The following is a 16,886-nucleotide window of genomic DNA, read 5'->3' as shown; positions in this document are numbered from 1 at the left end:
TGTCTTCTTGCATATTGGTGTTTAGCTTGGCCTGACTCTTAGCGTCATGAGGTTAATGAGGTCATATGAGCATTGATAGCACAGGTAAACATAAAGTAACGTGAACCCAATATTTCAAATGTTGGAAACATGCGATCTCATTGTTTTAGTACCGGTGATATGAGCATACAAAATACTCAAATATATTACCCTTAATATTCAAATATATTACCCTTGATATCCGGAATAATACATAACTTTCTGAGGCATGAAAACATTTGAAACTTGACAAATGTGTCCCCACCTCAGAAAATGTCTATAATTCAAACCCTAGTAAACTTAGAAAGGAGACGGAAATTTCAGCACAATTGAGAGGAATGCATTTGGAAATACTCTATGATCAAGTATTTACTGGAGTATCAACTTTTGAATTCATGCTTTGAAATGTCTGTAAATCTGGTCATAGCATGTATGACATTGGTGCTTGTGCATACGGCAATACACGAGGATCATATGTTTCATATGAAATAAACGCCCAAAGTTAGTTTATATCGGGAAACACACGCAAATCCGGCAACAGCATGCTTTTCCTACTGCGTTTGTTTCAATGGTGTAAAATCCGGCTGTGGTGGAATCCGTGTTGTACCAAAGTACATATAATTATAACATTTCTCGTCTTCAAGGATAACACTTTCAGTAGTATGAACTTTATTATAGACATCATTATCAACATTTAACTGTGAAGTAATGTGTTTCATGACTTTCATGAACAAAGTGATATGTCATAACGAACTGAATACTTTTAACCTTTGGGCACATTGGAGTGATGAACCCTTGATTGAAAGTCACCGCTTGCTTTTAGTCCTCTGTTAATTTGAACATTCCACGCAGTGTTAAATCAATACTGGTTGCACTTTCTCCGTCCTGGTATAAATGTCACATTAAAGAGCACCACAGTTTGGATAGAAATGTGAATGACGAATTCAGTGTTTAGATTGCCATTCCAACTGCATGGTACATCAACAGAAATCAAGCCGACATGGCTCAGTCAAACAAAGTTATATTCGAAAATACTATACACCTTAAAACATATATCCAACAGAAACAACGCATTATTACTGAAAGGCCTCATTTATTTAGGAAAGCGGTTGGTTTTGATTTACTGTTTTGTTAATACTCAGTTTGTATCTTATAACGAAATCCACACAGAGGCATATCGAACGTATTTCGTCCAAAAGCTTTATTTTAATTTCCCTTCTTTTTTCGTTTTGTGAGGTGTTGGCATTTATTGTACACATACATCAATCTTAAACAAATAATTGTAAAACAGTATGCACTGTCTCCTCAGTTAAGTTATGTAGTATAGTTGTGGTTCTGATAATTCACTCCTTCTTCAGGGTGTAGACCGCCATCTGGCCATGGTATGTTGTTTATTTTGATGAAGCCTGCAGCATCACTGTAAACACCTCACTTCTGTTCCTTGGATTGAGGAAGTATCTGGAAGTGGGAAACTATCATGTATAGGGCTTTTTCCCCTGTTTTAATTACTTTCAATAGATAAAAATGAATCCACGTAAAACTAGTCGATAAATGTAAAGTTCAAAACAGATAATCATTTAAGTGACTCGTAGAAATGAAATGTGGTTTCTATTTTCGCATGCACCTGTACCATCCTACTCATATCATTCTTTCTTACAGAGTGCTCTTCAATTTGAAGTTTAATAAGTTAAAATATAACTTAAAACATAAGCACAGGACTTACACTACCTTATCATACATTTGCCATTATGTTAGAATCAGTTGGACAAGTCTTTTTTTATTTGACACATCTCTAGAATTGAGGACAAGACATAGATGACCCATTGCAAAGTTCGTAGACAACACGATGATATATTTCAAAAAATGTAAATATTCTACGACCATGTCAAACATTTTTCTTCAATCTCCTCACTGCCTAAGACATGCAATTACCTTCTTCTGGATATGGCTTCAATATCATGGGTCCATCTGGGTGACAAAAACCCGCAAGGCCCCCGCACTTGATACGAACAACAGATCCAGTGTCGTCTGGAGTTACTGACTCGATTACAGACATCCAACCATCGGTTTTCCATTGTTGCTGAAAAATCAAACACAAACATTTCGCATGGCACATGAAAGCATTTCATCATGCATAAGAACAAAATAATGCATTGGAACAAAGGACATCAATCGTCTGAATACATACATCTGCTTTCGTTACCCATCCTGTGCCTAATAGATTCACGATAAACTCGCCCTTGGTTCCACAAGGACTGACACCATTGTGGTGTATAGAGTAGCAGTCCATAGCTTGGGCGTAATCAGCTTGTAGGTTGGTGAAGACAGCAAATGCGGTGTCACTGCGCACAACATCCATAGTCTGTAAATTTAATTGTACGATGTCACCAAATGTGAGATATAAAAAATGTATAACTATATTTGCACAATGCCAATCTGTTGGGTGAGTGAGTGAGTGAGTGAGTTTATGCTTTACGTCACATCGGCAGTATTTCAGCCATATCGTGACGAGAAATGATACATTATTTATTCATATAGTTAAGCTAAATAAAAACCTGTCATCGATTGACAGTAAAATTACTAGAATATCACAGATTAGTATTTAAAACTAACATACAACCATAAAAAGATATCACTAAACAGTCATGAAACAGTATGATGTAAAAACGGCTATAGATGGCCAGCATCTGAAGGTAGATCACCATGCTGGGGTCCATGGGACTTACAGTACTTTTGCTACCTGCATGGACCCCAGACGGATTTACATCATCCCCTCAGCTGTTGGCGATTGTTGACAAATTTAGCCAAAATTAAATGAAAACATATACTACGATTAAAAAAAGTGACAGAAATAAACATCCCAATCTGTTGGGATACCGAAGAGAGCCATTGAATGACATCACTGTAGAGAGCACATCTGCTCTGGGTTGTGAAACGGATTTCCCCGCCGATTGATGGACTCGTCGTTATTGCTGATGACCATGACTTATGGTAGTGCCTTCACTGATACTACAGATTCTAAATATTACTTAATACGACCACAATCTTTTACGTAACCTAAAGCTTTTCAAGGAACACCTGGTGTCATTACTGCAAGTCTACTCTGATTCGGTGTTTCTAATTTGCTGTGCGTGCTTCTTTCGTAAGGGACTAAGCATTTAACATTCTTTGCGGATTTTTTGTTAAAAAAACATAATGTCTTTTCGTTCGCTGCTTCAATGTTTGTCGTCATATAGCTGGAATATTGCTGAGTGCGACGTTAAACAACAAACAAACAAACAATGTTTGGCGTGATATCAGGAGTCGAAAAGTTTATATATTGTTTTACTACACGCTCTTTCTCAGGACATCCATCTTGTACATCTTACTATCTTGTTCTTGTAAAACCCGACGAACATTGTGTGCAAGTATTTTCCGAAACAATTCATTTATGTTACAATTCGAGCCCTAAACTGGAAAGTTTGAAATATTTAAAAAGAAACATTATCGGACATGTTAAAAGACTTACATCAAGTCTATATTCTTTCCTCCACTTGCAAGTATTGGACTGACATAATCCATATCATTACTATGGATCACATGAGTGAAAAAGGCAAAGGGAAAGACTTATTATGTCAGTCAGTTATGAATGTTTACTCTTTGTTCATCTGATATTCATTCATTTGAATTCATCTGGTAATTTTCATATTGATTGTAACAGTATGAATATCACAAAAGCCAGACAGGAGAAGGTAGAGGAAAAGATAAACAAAACAAACGAAAATCGACAAACCTGGATTGCGACTCTGATTTTGTTGTACCATATTTCTCCTGAGTTGCCAACACAGTTGCCTACCAGGGGTGTCTCTCCATTACATTTCGCATTAGAAACATTGGGGAAAACGCCATAGTTAGGAGTAGGAAGTGTCAGGAACTCCACGGGATTGGCTGTGCTCATGTTGTGACAGTAGATCCGGGTTCTGTACAGGTCAAAGTTCAACAGACGTAGCCAGTACTCTCCATCTGTACTGGAGGGTTCACATGCTTTAACTTCTGCACACGATGTTGGTATGACTGGGAGAAAAATACCCATTTAGTTGTGTGTTGTTTTTGCTGATGTCTTAATAGTTTCATAACATAAGGAATGTGTTTAAGATCCCGAACAGATTGCGTGTACGTTTCCACACATGGATAGAATCCAGATATTCAACTGCGAGGTTCAAATGCTGTTACTTTCAGTTAATGCCAGCATATGTTTCGCGAGAAGCGTTTCCTACCAACACACTTATTGTTATATAAACCACAGTATCCACAATACATTTTCCAGAGGAAATAGATTTGTAGAACTTCACTCAAGGATGATGGTGTTTATCGTTCAATGACCATTACATAGTTAATACAGGAGAACAGTGAGACTGCTTCATCTGTTTCATATTTAGATCTATGCATAAAGACTCAGTGTGGCCAAACACTATCCACTAGACTGTATGACAAGAGGGATGACTTCAACTTTCTAACAGTCAACTTTCCCTTTATTTCGAGCAATATGCAGCTCAAGCCCTTGATGTCTACATTTCACACGTTTCGGGGTACAATCGAGCATGCTCCTTGTACCAATATTTCGCAGAGCGTCATACAACTCTTGGTCAGAAGTCCTTGATCAAGGTTACAGCATTCAAGGCCTCAGTAAAGCTTTCAAAATGGTTTATGGTAGACATGTGGACGACATTCCCAAATTTGACACATCAGTGACAAACATTATGCCCGATGCTATTCCCTATATTGACTTGTACCATGTGTACAATTTGTGTTTGTGACGGGTGCCACATGTGGGGCAGGATACGCTCACCTTTTCGCGAACACCTGGTTCACTGTTGGATAGTGATTCATAAAAACATGCTCATGATATAGTCGGAATCGTACAATCAACTTTGTTTTTGGCAGAGATTTCTGATGAATATGGGCAAAGTTTTAGTTGATGCCTTCGCCTGGAGACAAGGCCAAATTATTTCTTACATTATAAACTTATTTGGAATTGATTGTATGGAATGCTAAATAAAGATAGTATTGTAAGGCAGCTTACCATAACGACTGCAAATACTCTTCTTGTTGTCCAGGGTTTTACAGTAGGTGTTGACTGTACAGTTGTGATATGCACATGCGCCAGAAAGTTTCTTGAACAAAATCCCTCATTAATCAATTATTAAGATGAAACAATACGGGAATATACATTAGACATCATTTTTGGTTATAAATCAATAATCCAGGAATGATAAGTTCTGCATTTACTACCATTTCTTAACACATTTTTGACGTACCATATATTATCCAATAATTGTGTATTTGTTGTTTAACGCCACACTAAGGATTTTGTCGGCTGTATGACGGAGGTCTGTAAATAATCTAGTCTGGACCAGACGATCAAGTGATTGATATCATGAGCATCGATCTATGCAATTTGGATGCGATGACATGCATCAACCAAAACAGCGAGCCTGACCACCCTGTCCCGTTAGTCGCCTCTTATGACAACATAGTCGCCTTTTACGGCAAGCATGGGTTGCTTTTCTCTACCCGGATCTTCACAGGTCTTATTCAATACTGACTCCAACAGACAATACTAATGTCACGTGTTTGAAATCAAATCCTAGTAAGGAATAGCTTTCCCGATGGCTTGATGTATTATCGTCAGGGATTATATTTATGACTGCGTTTCACTGTAATTTTGGCCTTGTCGATTACCAGCCAGATATATTAGAGTGAGTGAGTTGTTTTTTACGCCGTTTTTAAAGGTATTCCAGATATCGGCGATGGACACGAGAAATGGGCTTCACACATTGTACCCAATGTGAGGAATCGAACCTGGGCCTTCGGCGTCACGGGCGGACGCTTTAACCACTAGGCTACCCCAACGCCCTAGATATATCCGTGTGCGGTAACTTTGATGTTAATGACCAGATATTGTTGACTTGACCTTCATCGAGTGAAGGCAAAACTGCAGGACGTCGGAGGATGTTTACAATATCATGTTTAACTTGACAACCATTCAACAACAATATAGCGGAAGAAAATAGTTACTCAATAGAAGAGGTCAAATACAGGACGTCCAAATGGCCGACACGATAAATGTGACGGGAAAGATTCCCGAAATGTATTAACCTGTTGCGGTTACAAGTTTAAGTCATCATTGATCAATAACTGTTGATTATAAAAGGTGATTATAAAGAGTTTTCAAAAAGATACTGATGTCAAATCATAGATAGCTGTCGTCTATCATTGTCGGACACAGATCGGGTCCATTCTACCACAGTTTAGATGTGCTGCTGCTTCGTTTTATTCATAGCGATTGGTCGTAGGGAGGAAATTTGTGAACGGGTTTGCAGTCAAGCTATATGTTTTTCCCTATGTATGCTACACTTCAGTGTGTATTCGTTCTAGGGAATTCCAAGGGGTTCCCCAGGAATGTGGAAGTAGTCCGTATGCAGTTAAGTTAATGTTAAATTTTATGATTTATTCTTACGTTTTTAGCTCTACATTCTTAACAACAAAATTACTTGTTCAGAAACTTTTCATGATGTTTTTTTACTGCCCTTATAAGTGCAAACAAGGACTTAATGTCGGTCTAGCAACCGGGTGCCCTCCCATAACGCAGACCTCCCGTAATGCAGACCTCCCGCAACGCAGACCTCCCATAACGCACACCTCCCATAACGCACACCTCCAATTACGCAGACATCCCGTAATGCAGACCTCCCATAACGAAGACATCCCATAAAGAAGAAATCCCGAAATCCCGTAACGCAGATCGCTTATAAATACAATGGTAATGGTCTGGTGCACAACTAACCTCTTGCCATCTACCTGTTGCAATTATAAGGTGTGATCCACTCACGGAATGACAAACGTTTCGCTTGAGAATGTAGCATTTATTGGTCATTATACATAAAAGGCATTTGTCTCAATACACTGAACTGAAACCATAGCATACATTCTGACGGTGTACAACTCAACTTAATTTAAGTAAATGCCCCACATCATCTGGAAACTCAACCGCGGTTTTCTGGCCATTTCCCAACAAGACTTAACAGTCGGTTTCAATCTCTTTGTTTCCTCTCTTCCTCTGATTGACTTTGGCTCTATCTGACATCGCTATATGCTTTATGTGTTCCAAAAATCTGTACACGTTCGGATGATATTGATGCATGGAATGGTTCAGTCTTGAATGGAAACCTTCCAAGTTGTTGTTTGTCCTTGGTCCTATTGTAGAGTGGTGGTTCCAGATGTCTTTTGTAAAACGAGCGTCATCATCTACCCATTTGATACGACATAGTCGTTCATGGCGTCACACCGTGGACTTGCAGATGTGTCATTCATGGCTTCGAGTCATGCATCTGGAACACTGCGAATGGGTAGGAGTGGCAATCCAGCAGCTCTTCGAATCCATTCCTGAAACTGTGGACCTTCCTTGTTGTGAACAGCAAGTCCAAATTCCTGAGTCTTTCTCTATATAGCCTCCATAATATAATGAACAAAAACACACTTTAACTTCATCTTGTGGAAACATTTGTGGCAGCTTGAATGGCAGCTATCTCAGAGTCCATCTGAATGATAGTTGGACTCATTGGTCTGTTAAGTATCTGCATCAAATGGTATTCTAGCAAACTAATTTGTGTGTACCGTGTTCTCCGGTAGTCTGGGATAAGAGCAACACCAATGGATACATGGTAGTACCATGCAAAGCATGAATTGTGTAGTGCTGGTTCCAACACTTTGGGCAACTGGAAAAAGTACCATCCATGTAGATTGCACAGGCTGCTTGTAGTGCTGTAAACTGGTCTTCTGATGAAAATGCTAAATCTTATCTTCTTCGCCATCACTAAATAGTAGTTAAAGTTAGAAGCTAGGCTGCGCTCTTTGTCAATCCAATAGTATGTTTTTATTACAAAATATGTTGTGATTACTTGTTGTAAGATTGAGGATAATGGATAGTTAAGCTCTTTGTTAATACGATTGCAAGTTGTGATAACAAAATATGTTTCTGCCGCTGTTTGTATAACATAATTACGAGAAGCCAGTAGATGGTTGAGTCGCCATGCTAAGCTATTCCAGTGCTGCTAAGTTCTATTAAATAAGTGGCGGTGACAAGCATCTGTTATATAACTTTACTTCTTGGTCTCCTTTTTGGCAGGTATGCATTTTGGGAGGTCTGCGTTATGACAGGGCATTTTTGCGTGCGGGGATTAGTCAGAAAGTACATCAGTGAACTGAGATGTCATAAAGGTCCATCCCCATATCTAAAGGTTTGCGGTATTTCTCAACTAATCAATTTCCTGACGAATTCAAGTCTTGTGCAACGACATTACCTGCACAAATACAATTATATATAAAGATAGCGCACAAGAAATACTAATTGATAAAGGTAGAAACCACCCTCCGCAAACCTCAGAGTTTTACTACTTTTTCCTCTTAGATAGATACATAATTATTATGATTTATGTGTTTAAGTATGTATACCATGAATAACTTCTGGGGATAACATACACAGTTCCATTACACCTTAAAGGTGTTTTGTTTCATTGAATACGAGTGAATGTGTATTTACCCGTTTGTTAATCATGTGCGACAAGCCATGTGCAGCATAATTCTACATTCAATATCTTTTAGAATAATTTTGAGGATGGTGAAATTCTAATGGTTCTTCGTCAACTTTACTGTACATTCAGAAGCATTACCTGTGGCCAGTGTGCGATGTCCGAGAAGACCAAACCAGCAGCAGCGACCAGATGACTGACATTCAGACCTCCAGCTGTGAGCGTGGCATAGTTCAGCTCACACTGACCATTGTTGGTGTTAAAGTTGAAGGACTTGCACATGCCAGTGATCAAGCATGTTCGTGCACATGTAACGACGCCCTCTGTCGTAACATGGACAAAGTCTTTACCAGGAAGTTTCATGCCACGATGAAGGAAATGATAATTACTCTGTTTCGTACAAACCTTTGTTGAATTGTTAACGCCGTATAGAAGAAACAACACAAGGGCTCCCAGGTAAACCATGGCTGTTGAAGGCGACAGGGCTTTCAGCTATATTAATTTATAAACAAAAGACAGTGATTTGATGTGACATATTTTGCAACACATGGTCGATATTTGGCCACTTTTGACAAACAACATGTATTTCTGATGATTTCATTTCTTTTGGAGAACACAGACTATACGTTTACAGATTATAGTTCACATAAATCTTAAATTCATACAACTTACAAAGTATATCTGTGGATGAGAACAAACAAAAACTATTCCAGTGTCATATTGATGGATTGTGTAAGTTCGTGGGTTTAAACGAATAGGTGGTGACAGAGAGACCAAAACGTCATGAACTGTGTATATTTACATTGTGAATATGTGATATTTCTGTCGATGTAATATAAATCGGTTATTTCTTGTTTGATGTGTGGGAAATTTGGTATGGAGTCGGAAATGTTTGATTTGAATATGTTTTGCTTTGTTACAGTTATAGTATGATTTAATACATCATTTCGTTTTTGTTGATATCCTAATAAAATTGTCAATTTTGAATATTCTAGTTCTATTCCAGTTTTGTCTTTGATCCATTTTGTAAGGTTGTTCCAGATATGTTTTACAATTTTGCACTCAAAGAACATGTGCAGTGAGATTTGTTTTTCTCGTTTACAAAAAATTGCAAAGACATGATTCTTTATATCCTATTTTGTACAGTAACTCGTTTGTTGGTATAATTCTATGAATAATACTGTATTGGAACCATTTTTGTTTTGAGGACACATTATATCTGTGGGAGCTACGATTAATCGTTTGCCAATCTTTTTCCGTTATGTCAAGGCCAAGATCTAGTTCCCATCTTTGAATGTATTTTGGGGATATCATATTGTTGGATACTTTATTTAATATATCATAAAATACCTTACATCCCCCCTCTCCACTAAGTTTTCAAGGAAATATGGTATTAAGGGCAGATGTAACTTAGATGTTAGGGCTATACTCTTACGCTTTAGATATGGTTTTATTGCTTGGATAAGACTAGAATATTCCAGAAAATGTGTTTTACAGTCGTATCAATGTTTAAGGCCTAAAAGATCTAGAAATTTCCGTTCTCGTCTATCAAATCATTTACAAGATTAATACTTTTCCCCGAGTAATGTTTAAATATACTGGAGTGTTCCCGATTCTTATATTCGTATTTTGCCATAAAGGTTGTGATAATATATCTTTTTCCTCTTTGATAGAATTTCCCTTTTTTCTATTAAGTTTCCCCATGCGCACAGAACATTTTTCCAGAAAGCATTGGTCCTATCATTAATAACCTTTTCCGAAATATAGAATTGGCATATTTGCAGGAAATCAATTTGTGTTAGAGTTGTATTATTTATCAAAAGAGTGTTATGTTTAGAGTGTGGATGTGAATGGAACAAACGTTTAATCCAAGATATCTTTTGAGCATTGAATGTATTTTTAACATGTTGATCAACGAGTGACGTGACAAAATTTATATTTTCATGAGTGGCGCATCTCACAAGAATTATTTATAACACACCCGATTAATAAAAATACAGCTGCATTTCACATTGTATAATACCAAAGTGCGTGCTTATGTACAGCGGGGACAAGTTTCACTAACAAATATTGAAAATTTCCAACATCCCTCGGCTTATTCAACGACATTGCGTGTAGAGATGACAGATCACTGAGAGGAGCTTATGCGCACTCGATGACCCAAGCAACCCTATTACTTGGCTGACGTCACATGGCATTGTTTCGCCGGTGGTACATGCAACATAATTCCCCAAATTATGCCATAAGTTATTGTGACCTGTAAACTTTGTAGCGCAGGGCCCCGTTCCACAAAGCGATTGTTGCACAACGACAGTCGTAAGTCTATGTTATAATATGGGAGTTACGATAACCTAAGCGCTAAATTAGCTTTGTGGAACGGTACCCTTAATCCGGAAGGTAGGCCCTTGTTTATATACTCTTCAAAAAAAGAAACTTGACACTGACTTTCAAAATGCAATATAATGCGATTGTTTCAAAATAGGACACGGAAACCATAATTGAAACACTGTTTGAAGATCAATGTACACAATGTTCAAAACATTAATCGTGTCACCTAGACAGACACACGTACACGATACAGTTAATGTCACATGGGTACAGAAAATGTCAGTATCGGTTGTGCCCACCACGTGCATCAATCACCGCTAGACTCCGACGACCCATAGATGCAATCAAGTTGTCAATAACACGCTGTTGGATGTGCTGCCATTTAGCTGAAGTGCATCAAGAAGCGCCGGAAGTGTTTGGGGCGGTGGATTCCTTCTGCGAACGCGTCGATCCAACTCGTCCCACAGATGCTCAATCGGGGACAAATCTGGTGACCGGGCTTGCCAAGGTAATGTCTGGATGTTGTTGTGCTGTAAGAAGTCCTGACACACAAGTGCAATATGCGGTCGAGCGTTGTCCTGCTGGAACTGTCCGCCATGAACGTTGACGTGAGGAAGAACGTAAGGCTATAGGATCAAGTCTCTGTAACGCACACCTGTCAATGCACCTGCCACATGCACGAGAGGCGTCCTACCACCGTGATGAATTCCGGCCCATACCATGACACTCCCGCCGCCAAATGGGACAACCTGCTGCACACAGTTGGGGGCGTAACGTTCACCCCGACGTCTGTAGACACGCGCGCGCCCATCAGCACGTGTGAGTAGGAAAAGGGACTCATCGGTAAACAGTACATTTCTCCACCTTGAACGTGCCCATCTAACCCTCTGTTGGCACCAAAGCAGACGGTCCGCCAGATGACGTGGGGTCAATACCTGACGTCGAACAGGTCTTCGTGCAAAAAGTCCAGCCTCCCTCAGTCTGTTTCGTACCGTTTGATCTGATATTCTGCGTACCCCAGGGATCTGTGTGGTTGTAGACGTGGCTGTGGTAGTGCGGTCTCGGAGGTGTCGCAGCCGGATGTATCGATCTTGTGCTTGGGTTGTCGCCCTTGGTCTTCCTGACCTTGGTCTGTCGTCAACTCTGTTGGTGTTGTATCGGGTCCACAGTGCGGAGATTGTCTGTCTGGATACGCCAAAGTGCCTGGCCACTTCTTGCTGAGTTGCTCCTGACCAGCTTCGTAATCTCCCAATGGCGTTGTTCGGTTGAGCTGCATTCAGTCTTGGCATTCTGTCACCGCCTCTACTGCCGTTATAAGGACTGTAAGAACAGCTGTTGATGTGGATTTTTATACCCATTCAGCAGGGGGGCCTGCATGCCTTAATGCAGGATCCTGTGCTGCACGTTTTCTACAGGCGGTTACAAACGCTACGTTTATGTGCTTTGCATGTGTTTTCGCGAATTATAGACACATCATCTTTCTGTTTGACTTATTTGGTTCTCATTTAATGTAATTATTTTAGATATTTGGCAAAAAGTGGTTTTACATCTATGTCAAGTTTCTTTTTTTGAAGAGTATATATAAACGTTTGACGTGTTGAAGTATTATTCTGTTTAATTCAATTGGATTATGCTGTAGATTGCGCAGATGTCTGCTTATTCACACACGACAGTAATCAATAAAATACTAAATTCGCTCCCGTGTAGCAGCCATTCGCTCATCAGATATCAGAACTATACAGTCGTTTCATAAACTTGGTATTACACGGGAGCTCGTTTAGTATTCTATTTTTATTACTTAATTTATCAGTGACAATTCACATTAAATAGCACTGTGACGGTTGTTCCGGAAACAAGTGTTATTTCACTCGACTTCTGTTGTTAGGGGCAGGGTATTTCTCAGTCACTGCTTGAAATCATTCTATGGGTTTTTTCTCTTAAAAAGGAGGATCCGAACAAGCTTTTCTTGTCACAACACATTTTTCAGGAGATCCAGCATGTCCAGCGAACATTCTTTTTTCTTTTTCTTTTTGTAAACCTGAGGCGAAATTATTTATTCCCATTCGTGACCAACTCGTGTTATTCCGGTACAAGCCGAATGGCGACTCGTGCCCCTCTCAAGGTCACTTTTGCGACCGGGTTCCGTCTTAGCGCAAACGGGCATACCTAAAACAATTGTCAACTCGTTGCGTAATGGCTCACATATCTTTCCCCATATATCATATATATTTCAGATGCAATTTAAGGCACATCGGGACATGCGAAATTATACAGTATGATCGGACACATTTAACTGTGTCTTGGGTATATTTTTAGATGCAAGGCATATGTAAAATCAAAAATTATTTCTGAGGGATTCTTTGACGAAGAACTTGAAATCATACGTGCATTCTGATTGGTTTGTCGTATTTTCGCACATAACATTCATCGACAGGGGGATGAGTCTTTTCCTGCAGGTTCCGGAAAGGGGCGAGGGGTGACAAAGGTATTGATTCCCAGTACCCATCCAAGACTGTAATATGACATGTAATGCATCTTTCAGTGTTTATAACTTTTGAACAATATAACTCAATTACAAAATTAATAATACGCCAATGTTAATTTTGTACTGTCAGAAATGGCCAACACGTTTTTGTCTAAATGTATACCTTAACATAGAATGAATGTTGGTGCCTTTATACTGACTATACTCAAATATTGTAAAGATTCAGTTTCTTAAATACGTGAAATACAATTGATAAAAGACTTACCTTTGCGTATAATAATATTTGTCTATTGATGATAAGAATTCGTGTTGGAGAATTTCCAGGGGTTCCCCGAGGAATGTAGAAGAAGTGCGTCAGTGTTTATGTCATTTCAAGAACACAGTCTAGTAAAATACGTATCTTCGTCAAATTGTGTCGGTCATACACTTATGAACGTCAATTTCGCGGTCATGTGACCGTCCTCTTGTCCAATGGAAAATCTGTATATCGTGTAAACTTCAATAAATATATATATTGAATTGTAGGAAACAATGATTAAGCACTATTCTATGCTTTAGTGTGGGACAGGAACGAAGCCTTAGAATCAGTCAGGAGTCAAGCTGCCGAAAGCGGTCACCCATCCAACTCCTCTCAGAGACCGACGTTGCTTAACTTCACCTGACTTGTGGCCTAGGCGCTTGTGAAGCAAAAAGAACAAATGAACGCGAGGTTGTCGCTGGATGAGAATCTGACACATAATGAAGACCAATGAAGGAAAGGTGGTGGGTTAAAACTGAACAACAACCGCCACACGTCCCCTTCCACTGTACACGATCCCATTAACCAGGATTGTCACTAAAAGATTAATACAATATTAACATACGCATTGAGAATATACGCATGGTAAATTAAGATACGGTCCACTTGATCAACAATCGTTCACAATAGTGACCTATCCCTGTGAGAGGAATACCAGAAACTAAACAAATTTGCATAGTTTGTAAATGGCTTTGCTTTGTAGCACTGTAAGAACTTATTATCTCATGCTGTATTTGTTCAAATTGTGGCATTAATTATTTCCTACATTGTCTGCATATTACTTGTTGAGAAAACACATATTTGCATAAATCAAATATACAATGGCACATATAATAACAGTCCAAACAACTTACAACAAAAAAACATCCATACAAACTGCATAGACCATACATTCCCTACCTACACATGTACAAAGCATAGACCATACATTCACTACCTACACATGTACACAGCATAGACCATATATTCACTACCTTCATATTCACAGCATAGACCATACATTCCCTACCTACACATGTACACAGCATATACCTTACATTCACTATCTTCATATACACAGTATAGACTATACATTCACTACCTCCACATGTACACAGCATAGACCATACGCTCACTACCTTCATATGTACACAGCATACACCATATATTCCCTACCTACACATGTACACAGCATAGACCATACATTCCCTACCTACACATGTACACAGCATAGACCATACATTCCCTACCTACATATACACACTGCACAGACCATACATTCACAACTTTCATATACACACTGCACAGACCATACATTCACAACCTACATATACACACTGCACAGACCATACATTCACAACCTACATATACACACTGCACAGACCATACATTCACAACCTTTGATATACACACTGCACAGACCATACATTCACAACCTACATATACACACTGCACAGACCATACATTCATAACCTACATATACACACTGCACAGACCATACATTCACAACCTACATTTACACACTGCACAGACCATACATTCACAACCTACATATACACACTGCACAGACCATACATTCACTATCTTCATATACACACTGCACAGACCATACATTCACTACCTACATATACACACTGCACAGACCATACATTCACAACCTACATATACACACTTCACAGACCATACATTCACAACCTACAAATACACACTGCACAGACCATACATTCACTACCTTCATATACACACTGCACAGACCATACATTCACAACATACATATACACACTGCACAGACCATACATTCACTACCTTAATATACACACTGCACAGACCATACATTCACAACCTTCATATACGCACTGCACAGACCATACATTCACAACCTACATATACACACTTCACAGACCATACATTCACAACCTACATATACACACTGCACAGACCATACATTCACAACCTACAAATACACACCGCACAGACCATACATTCACTACCTTCATATACACACTGCACAGACCATACATTCACAACCTACATATACACACTGCACAGACCATACATTCACTACCTTAATATACACACTGCACAGACCATACATTCACAACCTTCATATACACACTGCACAGACCATACATTCACAACCTACATATACACACTGCACAGACCATACATTCACAACCTACATATACACACTGCACAGACCATACATTCACTACCTACAAATACACACTGCACAGACCATACATTCACAACCTACATATACACACTGCACAGACCATACATTTACAACCTATACATACACACTGCACAGACCATACATTCACAACCTTCATATTCACACTGCACAGACCACACATTCACAACCTACATATACACACTGCACAGACCATACATTCACAACCTACATATTCACACTGCACAGACCATACATTCACAACCTTCATATACACACTGCACAGACCATACATTCACTACCTACATATACACACTGCACAGACCATACATTCACTACCTACAAATACACACTGCACAGACCATACATTCACAACCTACATATACACACTGCACAGACCATACATTCACAACCTACAAATACACATTGCACAGACCATACATTCACAACCTACATATACACACTGCACAGACCATACATTCACAACCTACATATACACACTGCACAGACCATACATTCACAACCTACAAATACACATTGCACAGACCATACATTCACAACCTACATATACACACTGCACAGACCATACATTCACAACCTAAATATACACACTGCACAGACCATACATTCACTACCTTCATATACATACTGCACAGACCATACATTCACAACCTACATATTCACACTGCACAGACCATACATTCACAACCTACATATACACACTGCACGGGCAATACATTCACTACCTTCATATACATACTGCACAGACCATACAATCACAACATAAATATGCACTGACCATATATCTGTATATCTCTAAGCGTTGCTTTGCAATACAAGATGTCAACCCATATCTCCCATATCTTGTTGGATGTATTGGCACTAGCGCCGAGAACAAAAACCGACATGCTCTATTCTGGACTGAATTAATAACACTTTGTTCATAAAGTCCCCATAAGCCTGCACCATATCGGAGTACATGTTGTGTAGTGAGTTATATAGAGCTGTAAGGACATCATAGGCCATGCCGCCAGCGTT

The 16,886-nt window shown here is 39.2% G+C and overlaps 1 protein-coding gene across 1 annotated transcript; it reads right to left on the bottom strand.

The window, feature by feature from the left end:
- Positions 1 to 745: 745 nt before the first annotated feature.
- LOC124132213 lies at positions 746 to 9,162 on the bottom strand. The gene is made up of 6 exons (XM_046495995.2): positions 8,730 to 9,162; positions 5,081 to 5,171; positions 3,791 to 4,071; positions 2,207 to 2,380; positions 1,951 to 2,098; positions 746 to 1,476 (listed from the first exon to the last, which is right to left on the bottom strand). The coding sequence occupies exons 1-6, from the start codon at positions 9,051 to 9,053 to the stop codon at positions 1,433 to 1,435; spliced, it is 1,062 nt and encodes a 353-aa protein (XP_046351951.2). The 5' UTR covers positions 9,054 to 9,162; the 3' UTR covers positions 746 to 1,432.
- Between the last annotated feature and the right edge of the window lie 7,724 nt (positions 9,163 to 16,886).

This window comes from Haliotis rufescens, unplaced genomic scaffold (genome assembly GCF_023055435.1).
Source record: "Haliotis rufescens isolate VD_foot unplaced genomic scaffold, xgHalRufe1.0.p SCAF_4, whole genome shotgun sequence".
In the NCBI taxonomy this organism is placed as follows: Eukaryota; Metazoa; Mollusca; class Gastropoda; order Lepetellida; family Haliotidae; genus Haliotis; species Haliotis rufescens.
The sequence above is the reverse complement of the archived record's forward strand: the minus strand, read 5'-3'. Positions and strand labels throughout refer to the sequence as shown.